An 11,247-nucleotide genomic window follows, 5' to 3' on the forward strand; every position below is an offset into this window, starting at 1 on the left:
TACCCTGAGGCTTTTTCTTTGCAACCAAACATAGTTTTGTTTCTTATAAAACTGAAGTGTGTGCAGGCTTGTAGTTACTCTACCGCAAAAAACATTTTCAAAGCCTTCCGTGCATTTTTTGATGTTGCAAAATCTGCATTTTTAACATCATCAGTTTTTCCTGTTTTACTGGCACATTAACTGCAACTGCATTACTGCTCTCTGCTGTCTGCAGATGTGTCATGTATCTATCATGCCACCTCCATAGTTGTGGCATACATGTGCATCCATATAAATGTTCAGTCTTCAATGTTACTCAGCTAAAATATATTACAACACTTATCTAGGTCAGAGAAACATTTCTTTTTTTAATGGCAGTTTTTACAGAAAAAAGAATGTATATATTTTGCGGTGTTCCACAAGGGAGTTGCTTGGGTCCACTTTTATTTTCAATTTTAATAAATGATGCTGATGTAAATATGATTGCAGGCGACTCAACATTTTTCTGTGCTTCACCAACTTTAGTGGAGCTGAGAGAAAATCTACTTGTAGACTTCAATGCATTATTCAATGGAAGAGAATTAACAAATAAGTACTGAAAATTGTCAAAACTAAATGTACTGGATTTGGTCATAGGAATGTTCTTGCTAATGCCACTACACCCAATTTCGTCCATAAATGGGACATCAGTTGAGTACCCAAACTACTGGGTGTTAAATAAGATAATTAGCTTTCATGGATTGAATAAATTGATAACATTGTTTCCATGATGGGAAAGGGCATTAAAACTGGGGATCCAAACAATGAATAAAGAATAAAGACAGTGTTCAGTGTGCTTTCATTTTACTCCACAATTTATGAGTAGCAGTTATTTTCTCCCCCACAAAAAAATCTTACAGTAACTACTAGGTTAAACACACATAAATACCACTGTCTGAGTTTGCCCTTTAGGGAAATGCTATAAAATGTGATTGCTTGCATGGATAACTTTTCGACAGATAGAGGATGACCTGATTTACATCACAATGTGTGAAGGTCTCTAAGCACAAATAGTAATAATGTCTGTGCTGGAATCATTTTGTAAGCAACTCTCGGCATACAAATACAGACACATAGAAACATACTGTATGAGATCGATATCAAAGGCACTTTGTGATCAATGTTGGAATTAATTGGGAGTGTCACAGGGACCAGAGTGCTAAGTTGTCAGATACTGTTTAATAGCTGTTGAGCTGGTGTCTGCTTTGCATCTAACTGGCTGCACCGAAAGGCTGTCTTTTTTTTTTTAAACTATGGTTGTGTATATATCACATTTTTGTAGGGCTTTGTGTTCGACACTTGAACTCTGTTTCAGCTGCAGGGATGTCAGCTTTGGTTTCTCTTTTTCTGTGTATGTCTTATTGAGTTTTCTTACTTAATTCAGTGTTTCATCACTGATCAATGTTTTATCACTGTTTTATCTTGACAATTGGACAATTGCCTTACCACTTTTTCCTGTTAACAGTGGACCCCTGAGGTTTACTGGGTGTAAAAAAGCCTTGAAATGCTGCCCACAATTTACGCCTCTTGGATCCAGCCTGCCTGGTCTCAGCTCCATTTATTTATAGGAGTGTTTCAGCGGGGTTGTGTACAGTGAGGGGGAAAAAAAGGCTTTGATCTTAAATTGAGGATGCTTTCCACATCTTAGTAAGGAAGGACACCAGTCAATATTTGGCCCGAGGTTATTTAATTTGGACAAGGAGTTTGATTCATACATTAAAAATTCCAATTACCCTGTCAAGAGTTGAGCGAGCCCAGAGGAGGCTGTTTTAATCATACAGCTTTATCAAACTCTTTAAATTGAGTTTAACATGGACAGGATCATACATTCTGCCTCGGGGAAGGTGACATCCCTTAATTTGTCCTAAACAGTAAACATTTTAAAAATCCATGTTTAACTAGAATTACTTATACGGAATAAATATTGAACACTCCTTTCCCTTTCAGTCTCTTCTCTCTCTTTCTGTTAGATCCAAGATCATAAACTTTTTAGGATGCTTTTACAGAATATGAAGAATGGATAAAAACACATTCTTAATGTCATGTTAGATGAATGCTGCACACAAAACAACCATGTACACTGTCAATCAGTTATCGAAAGGAAGGCTCATTATACTCCTAAATTATTCCATTTTCTTAAAAAAAAAAAAAAAAAGGAACAGACAAAAATGGCTTAATTCCCACATTTGTATGCTACTCATGTTTCCCCACATTGATGAGAAGGTGCTATTCCATTTCTTCTGTCAAATAATGTTGTGGTCAGGTATAAATCTAGCATGTGTCTGAACTGCAGGTGGTCACAGCTGGACCTCCTGTCTTACCATTCCTGAATCTATTTCACAAAGATATTACAGAGATCTGAGCTGCTGTCAGATATTTCCCATTCCGTCTTATCAGTGGAAGGAATGATGTCTGGCACGGCAAACAAAGTATGTGCAAAGTCCTTAAATAAAGCATGAAATTGATGGGATGCCTGTCTAAGTGAGGCACCGTGGAGCCACGGGCCCTCTTGCAGCAGACAGGTACAGCTGCTCACCTCCAGACTGCACGCCTCCCATTTGGACTCCCATTAAAGTGCCCGGCGCTCTGAGTCAACACTTTTAATGCAGAAAATGACTTCATTCATTTTCCATTACAAGAACCACGTTTTTTAAAATCTGCCTACACAAAGCGCTGCTTATTTTTCTGCTTCTCCACAGATGAATTTGCATACATTGGGCCGCTGAAGACGAAGAGCTTCCCCCCATTTTAGACATTTGGTCATGGTAGTGTTCGAGGACGGGATAAAAAGGAGTAAGCAATTTACTTCACTATACGTCAGCTTTCAAAAGCTACTTGAGAAATCCGAACACGTAACATACTTATCATCCTGCAGATTATTTGGTGACTGACTTGTATGTTGATGAGTGCTCGTGTATGTGCGTGCATGTGTGTTCGTGTGTGCTTGTATGTCTGAATGTGCTGGAGAGTGCGTGGCAGAAATCAGCTGCAACAGTGATATTTTTAAAAAAGCCTTTAACTCACCAGGGAACTGGTAGCTGTAGCTGGGTGCGAATCCAGTGTATCCGCGGCCATACGTTGCCACAATATTAGGGTAACCTTTGACAGAGCAGAAAGAGATTAAAAAGAGATGAGAACTATTATATATAAATGTGATACACACACACACACACACAGACAAACATTGGAATATGACTACTTACAAATCCACTTTGAGAGAGAAACAAATCTTAAAAGACTCCATTTTAAACTCTTGGGGATTCAGACTACTGAAGTGTTCTCATTTTTCAAGCAAATTCTAATGTTATTTGATACCCTGAAAAAAAAACCTACAATAATCCACATTAAATATGAGCCTGAAATAGTTAGGATTAAGTGTTACATTTCAGAACAGTACTTTCAATATACAAAGTGTTTATTATGTGTCAACCCTGCTTTGTTTGGGGGGAAAAAAAACTGTAATAAGTAAGAATTGATTTATTTTTATGCTTCAAGTCTAATAAAGAGGCGGCATGTATTTATAGCTCATAATGTTGATGGTAGATTGTCAACTGAAAAACATTCGCTGTGTGTGCAGTTTGACACCAAGCACCACCCTCAATCAATGGTCAACTGTCACAATTACATTAACATCTAATCTTGATCGCGCAGCTCTGGTTGCTTTTTCCTACAGGACATATTTTACACAATCTCTCCTTAAAGCAAGTTATCCTTCATGGATCAATAACCCGTTTAATCATATTAGATTTTAACACACTTAGGTACCTCGACAGGAGCCTCTGAGCAGCTAATACAAAGTTTTTCTTCCTTCTTTTATGTAAGTGATCCCCATCATTAACTGGGGTTAGATTTTCATTGGGGTTGGGTATCAAGAACTGGTGCAGACTTTGCTGGTTCTTAACAGGTTGGAATGCAAAGCATTAATAACTTCCCGAACAAACAGCACTCCCCTGGTTCTTAACTGTCTCATTCATTTTCATTTTTTAATTCAATCACAAGTTCTCAGGCACTTTTATAGCTCAGTGTAATAACACATTATAGCAGATGCCTTGAAATGATGTTGGCGTCTGTTTCTGTGCATCTCTAGCATAGCAGAGAGCTTTATGTGTTATTCTGGCTGGCAGTGTCATATGGATGTGCATGTGCTAAATGTGTTTAATCAACCAGACTGCTTACACAGGCACTACCTCTGAGAACAGCAACATTGAGGTTAGAGTTTTGCGCACCTTGTTTTTACCTGCAACACTGTTCAAATTAGCAAGAGCTTAGCTTCCTCAAATGAAACCTGAGGGGGACTCCATATTACTGCTCTAATTTAATTTTAATTGGAGGCTGTTTTTGTTTTTTTCCAAATATTAAAATGTTTCTGAAAAACATATTAACATGAATCCAACATATTAAAAAAGATGAATCGTCCTATTCATAATTCCCATTTAATTTACAGTGAATAACATTGATGATAGGCCAGTTATCACCCATAAGTCACGGTGCATCATGTGAGCTAGCTAACATTCCAAGAGTGTGGACAGCCTTATGAGCCACAATAGACTGTATTGCGACTTTTAAAGCAAGAGACACATCGTCCACCTTAAAAACCACCGGCGAAAGTGCAGAGGGCGAAGCTTAAGTACCTAGCCATGCCACAACTGCTGCTGAGTTAGCAGCTACAGGCTAGCACAAACAAGATATGACTCAAAAATGTAAGTAGGGGGGTCCCTGTTCTGTCAGTCTTTCAGCTAAGAGGTCCTTAGCCTGAGAAATGTTGAAGACCCCTTATATAGGAAATACATAAAATCTAATTCAAATCTAATGTCCTGTCATCTGTGTTTTAAATTGTGTGCGCACAAGTTTTTCCATATTGCAATTTTGCATTTTTGTTGTGTACTGTAGATTTGGTGCCAGTTCCTGCATTTTCAAAGACTAGTCTGTGCAGTGTTGACAGTGCACTCAGTTTAGCAGCCTCTCTCTCATCATTCCTGCCATGCATTAAAGCTGAGTTATCAACTCTGTCCATCAGCATGCAGTGACAACTGTACTGCCCTTCCTGATCACACACCTTTGTACAGCAGGTTTCTCCTTTAATGGAAGCTACTAAGCTAAGATCTCAGATGTTTTTTTTTTTTAAAACATTTTGTACACTTTGTATTAAAATGGGCTGCAGATGATTCAAATATAATCCATACATTTCATGTCATGTTCGAGGGCTGCACAAAATGTTTCTCAGGGCCACCATTGGCCCACGGCCTGCAGTTTGGGTAACTATGGAATACATCAAAAGCACCAGAAAATATTTATTAATCAAATTAGGAAAATTTTGGTAGTGGTGGAACCTTTTCTTTCATTTCCATACAGATTGGACCTTTTAATGTGATGTATTTCCTGTATGAAAGGTGACATATACATTACAATAATAACCAGTAAAATCAGTATTTCAATGAGAGATGCTTCACACAGTATGAGTACATACATCTGTGATAAACCAGTACTTGAAGCCCAGGAGTAGTTAGTCAGGGTTACTATTTATACAGTTATGGTAAAATGTACCCACAGCCACTGAATTATAAAAGTTGATGTGACTAGAAAATGTGACTACAAACTGCCATCTGTAAACCAAAGTCAAAGTCTGTGTGAGGGTACAGGCTTGTTTAGAAGTTATACAGTCCCTGGATGGATGAGGAGTTACAATGAGGCCAGAAGAGGACCCAGTGTCACTAGAAAAATTTAAGAGTAGCAGATGTATTGTTCATCTGCTGTCATGATTCTTATTACAACCACAGACCCACCAGTTAATTAGCTGGACAGTTTTCAGACAGAAGCAGCTGTGGGCAACATATTGAGAAACGGGGTGTGAGGGAGCAGGCAGCTAGGAAGTGGGATGCAGACAAAACAAGACATTTGAGAAGAGTGGGTGGGCGAGCAAGTGAGCCTGCAAGAGTCAGTGAGAATTTGAGCACCATCAAAGGTAATGTAAACATAATTAACCCTCTAATTATGGTATATGTCTCAGTCTTTATCCGTTTTCCTCAAGCTATTATCACCTTCAACCATAAGTCTGGACTAAATTACCTAATAAGAGGAAGTCCTTTAGGCCAGGAATGAATCACTGGAGCCAACCTTGATAACTCTTCCTCACTGTGTGTAAATTACACCTCAGAAACTGACCTTGGAAACCTCTTTCAGGCTTTTGCGTCTTCGGTTCTTGTTAGATACAGTATGTACCAGCCTGATAAATTTGCTGTAGTCACAGCTGAATGTCTAGATTGTAAATTTTGGGCTGCTCCTATAGAGAGTGCAGACTAATAGAGCTTATATTAAAGGGATAGTTCAGGTCTCTTGAAGCAGGTTTGTAAGAGGTACTTGTGCATAGTCAGTGTATTACATATTGTAGATGTCTGTTGTAACACACGCAGTTTAGATAAACAGGCTGGCGTACCAACAAGGAAGACAAGCCATGTACTACTATGAATGGGGTGCAGCAGCAAAACGTATTTAAGCCACCTGAACTAGAATTACTGCCTAGGGGTTGGATGCCCCTGTGCAACAGCCACGTTACAGCTACAATTTGCATCCATGTCTGTGAAAACATAGATGCTTCACACATATCTTCCCCCCCCCAAGAAAAACAATTAGCACAGTGTTAAGGTGGGCAGGCAAAAATTGTGTCAACAATTCAGTATCTGACCAAACGTCTCCCCTTCTGTTCCTGAGTTATGGCCATGAACATGGCCAGAAAAGTGTTTTTGCAGAATATTTTGATGTCACAGTGATGCTGATCTTTAATCTTATAAAAATAAAATGTCATAACTTAATCATTTTATCCTATCAGACATTTGTGTGAAATTTTGTCATAATTAGTGTATGAATTGTTGAGTTTTTGCCCAAAACATGTTGAGGTAACACTGATCTTGACCGTTGACCAACAAATTCCAAATCAGTTCAGTGTTGAGAACATGTAGACCTTTCACTCTTGAGATTGCATTTACAAGAATGGGATGGACTAGGGCACAGTGACCTTGACCTTTGACCACCAAATTCTGAACAGTTTAACACTGAGTCTTAGTTGATGTTTGTGCCAAATTTGAAGAAGAAGAAGTGTACCTGAGATATCATGTTTATAAGAATGAAACGGACGTGGTCACAGTGACCTTGACCTTTGACCTAAGACCACCAAAACCTAATCAGTTCATTGTTAAATCCCAGTAGATGTATCTGCCAAACATCCACTTGGATGTTTATATTGCATTCACAAGAAAGGGAGGTACATTCATCTACATACATACGTGCAGACATACACATGAACGGATGGAGAGAAAACCTCAAAACATTAAGGCTCTGGCCACAGCTATCGCCGGCGCCGAGGCATAAAAATCAATATCAGTTTATGTGTATGCTATATTAAAAGAATTTTTACCACTTTACCTTGCCCTCAGACAGCTCGTTCTGACAGGAAAGCTGTCGTTAAAGCCACCAGACTCCACTGACATTAATTTAAGCTCGCTGAACATGTTAGCTGAAGGTCCGATCAGTTTGTTAGTTTGTGTTATTGTGTGACTTTAGTGAATCCAGACTAACCCTTTTTATTGCCAAGGTCACACAATAACACAAACAAAATAACTAATAGAGGCAATGGTAGACCAGCAGCCCCTGTGTTCAGCGATGTTAAATCACTATTTTTCTCAGTGGAGTCTGGCTTTGACATGAGCGATAAACGGGCTTCAGTTCCCTGTTGGAAATTACTGTCTGACAGCAAGTTAAAGCAGTGAATATATTCTAAGTATAGTGCAACGTAAACTAGTATTAAGGTTTTCTTTTTTGGTGGGACTTTTTTTTAGATTGCTGACCCCCCCACTGCAGGAGATTCCTTTGCGTCTATGTCAGACTCCTGTTTCTCCAAATTAGGGCCGTGCCGACTGACATCTACCGTAGGTAACACTGGCTATGGATAAGTACCTCAAATAGCCCCACTTCAAAGCATCCAAACTATCCCTTTGAATACAACTAGATGACATATTTCTAAATAATAACTGTATAGAACATTTAGTGTACGGAGCTAGACATTTAAACATTTTGTCCAGAGGCGGCCTGTATACACTTGTATGCATGTGTCTGCGGCACGAAGGCGTCAAAACATATTTTGCATGGATGCATATTTGTGTGTGTGAGGATGTGCGTGAGTGTATGTAGGCTATGTGCGTGTGTGTGGATGTGGGTGTGAGCATGTGTGTGGATGCTCTGTTCTGTATGCCTCAGAGCCTGTGCCAGCTGGAATCAGAAAGGTTGACCTTGGTCATAAATATCTAATCAGTGTTTGCTGTCCATGAAAAAGTTCAATTTATTCCTGACCCAATGGGAAAATGCCTCTCCCAGACCCTCTCCCCGTCTCTCGCAGACAAAAAGAAATGCAACTCAGAGAGGCAGTGAGAGGAACCTTAACCTGGTATGGATAAAGTAGGACGGAGGCTCCGGCAGGAAAAAAAAAAAAAAAAAAAATTCCTCCATCAGCTGCTGATGAGAAGTCATCACCAGGAAGTTACAGATGGATAGCTTTCACACAACCCCTCTTTGTTTGTTTGGTCTGAAAAGAACTGTGATATGATACAATGAAAAGCTATCACCCACTGCAAAATATTGGATATTATGTGTTTGATACTGTCTTACTGTCAAACAGAATAAATGCCAAACTGAAATTGTTGGCTTAGATACCACGGCTCCTCATACTTCCTTATTTCAACATTTTCTGAAATGGCAAAACCACTTCCCTTGTCTGATGTACCGCATTACAATGGGTTTCACATTACTAACCGGAGAATTTGCAGCAAGATGCGTGCACCGAGTATATGAGGAGAGGGCTATAAAGAGGAATATGAAAGTGTCGGGAAAGTGGATTAAGATACATGCTAAGTTAAGCTACTATCTCATAAAACCCTTAGTATGTGCATACCAACAAGAGAGTGGGAGGAAAGAAGAAAGAAAGAAGAGAACCCACTGTGTTTCCTACCATTTCACTAAATGAAGCCTGCCACTGTGTCTGGCCTGGTGGCGGCCTCTTAGTGCTCTTATTTGCCTTATTAATATGCATGCTAATGTACCTATTTTATGGCTCAACAGTTCTGATTCACTTTAAAATCAATTATCCATCTGGTACACCCATACCTCGCCCAGGCTCAAATGTGTATTAATTTCAGCAAACATACATCGGGCACAACACAATAAAGATAAATGCCTCGATTAGAGGCGGTAAACAAAGGAGCTAGGGATGGCTTTAATGAGATTTGGCACAAAAGGAGCTTACACTTTCTTAAATAATGAGCCTAGGGTCCCCTTTTTCTAAATGCAAATTATATAAAGGAATGTTTCGCTGTCCTTGTTCCAATTTCATTTAGATAAGAGTGTCTCCAAACAAGTTGGCTGTTAATATTCTCACATGAGCACATCACTGCCTTTCCGCCTGCCGTCTCCCAATGGAGGGGAAGAGTGCTGTCCTCTTCACAGACACATTAGTCTGTAATAAGTTCTGAAAAGTTCACTGTGCTTGTTAAATACTTCTAACAGATGAGATGGAACTGAACGACTTAGATAGAGCTGACAGAAGCACTTGGCCAGTCTTATCTACACTTTTAGCACAAACAGATCTATAATCAGTCGCATAGCAAGGTCAACCCTGGAATAACCCTGACAGTTTATGCAACTGTATAAATATAGATGGATAGTGAATATATGGACACAAACATGGATAGATAGCACAGGTAATTGTTTTACTGTCCCTTAATTGTACTTGTTTAAAAAAAAATCACAGCTCTGGTTTGTGACCATTTTTTCAAAGGAAATGCAAAACAAGCAACATCTTACTGCATCGACCTTCAAAGCCACTTTAAACATTGCGTTACCTGGTACAGATAAAAATGCATGACTGTGGTTCTGCACCTGCTATGAGAGGGAAGGGGAGGGGGATACTTGCACGGTAAAATGAGTCTCTTACAATCAGCTGCATGTCTCTTTTGCTTTTGAAGGAAAAAATAAATCTTTTATGTGAGGGCAAATCCATTTGGTCGGGTCGCACATACAAATTATATGCATAGGAAATGTGAACGACAGACACACAGACAGACAGATGGACGGATAGGTAGATAGTGAGACAGATAAATAGGTAGACAGAGAGACAGTGGGTGGGTGGGGAGGAAGGGAGGGGAGAGGAGAGAGTGCAATAGTGTTAAATAAAAAGGGCCACAGGCATGGGCTGGATGGTAATGAAGAGGGGTGGGCCAGCAGCTGAGGTCCCTGTAGATGAGATCTCTCCCTGACATGTGTGTCCCCTTCATTACCCATTAAGGGGGGCACAGTGATGAATCCTTAATATGACATTACACCAATTTTCCTCTTCATTTAGCCTGCTAATGTGCTGGTCTGCTCCTATATGCCCAGGGGCTGCCTGTACCAGACTCGACCAGAAATAGACCACAGTGGCCACTGGTGGCACACCTTGAAGCAGCCTAATTAGGGGCAGCGCCCACCTAATGGGGCTATCTAGACGAGAGTTTGCATAAGTTGGTTTTTTTAGAGGGTAGAAATTGATGACTGAATGGCGGGCGTGTCTGACACCTCGTCTGAACCCCACACAAATGTTATGTTTTACATTTTTTTGGTTTTATTTGCATCCTAGTCAAAAATTTGTCTTATCAGTTAAAAAAAACAAGATATTTATATCTAATTTTGCGCCTGATGGGCCTTGTCAACATGATTTAAAATTAAAATGTCATACAAAGTATATGTGTGTATATATATATACATATATATATATATATGTATATATATATATATATATATATATATATATATATATATATATATATATATATGTGTGTGTGTGTATATATGGGGTCACGTTAACCGGATATTCTCGGTCATTGACCATTTTTTTACAACAGTGACCAGAAAATCTGAAGGCCGTCGGTCATTTTGACCGGTTGCATTACCACCCCTGCCCATTTGGCGACAGAGTGCACAGTACTGCAGAGAAAAAGTCATTGATTTGCTTCATGTAGCGTTGTTGACATAACGCCCTGGACACACTGGACGCGGAACCGAAGCACTGCGCCCAGCAGCGGAGGCAGTTTTCAGTCAGCGCCCATGTTAACCTATCTGACTGTCCACACAGGCCGCAGAGCAGAGTGGAGCGCCCGTGGAGTAGAGGCAGCGCTTCAGTTCGGCGTCTGGTCTATTTTTCATGGG

General features: G+C 39.7%; 1 protein-coding gene across 15 annotated transcripts in view; it reads right to left on the reverse strand.

Moving 5' to 3' along the window:
- msi2b (musashi RNA-binding protein 2b) overlaps positions 1 to 11,247 on the reverse strand; it is a 299,715-nt gene that overhangs the window by 51,356 nt on the left and 237,112 nt on the right. For all 15 annotated transcript variants that reach the window (XM_050034942.1, XM_050034918.1, XM_050034956.1 and 12 more), the window contains one exon: positions 3,043 to 3,117. In XM_050034942.1, the coding sequence (XP_049890899.1) occupies positions 3,043 to 3,117 (75 nt within the window). The remainder of the gene's footprint in view (positions 1 to 3,042; positions 3,118 to 11,247) is intronic.

The sequence above is a fragment of the Epinephelus moara genome, chromosome 3 (genome assembly GCF_006386435.1).
Source record: "Epinephelus moara isolate mb chromosome 3, YSFRI_EMoa_1.0, whole genome shotgun sequence".
Classification (NCBI taxonomy): Eukaryota; Metazoa; Chordata; class Actinopteri; order Perciformes; family Serranidae; genus Epinephelus; species Epinephelus moara.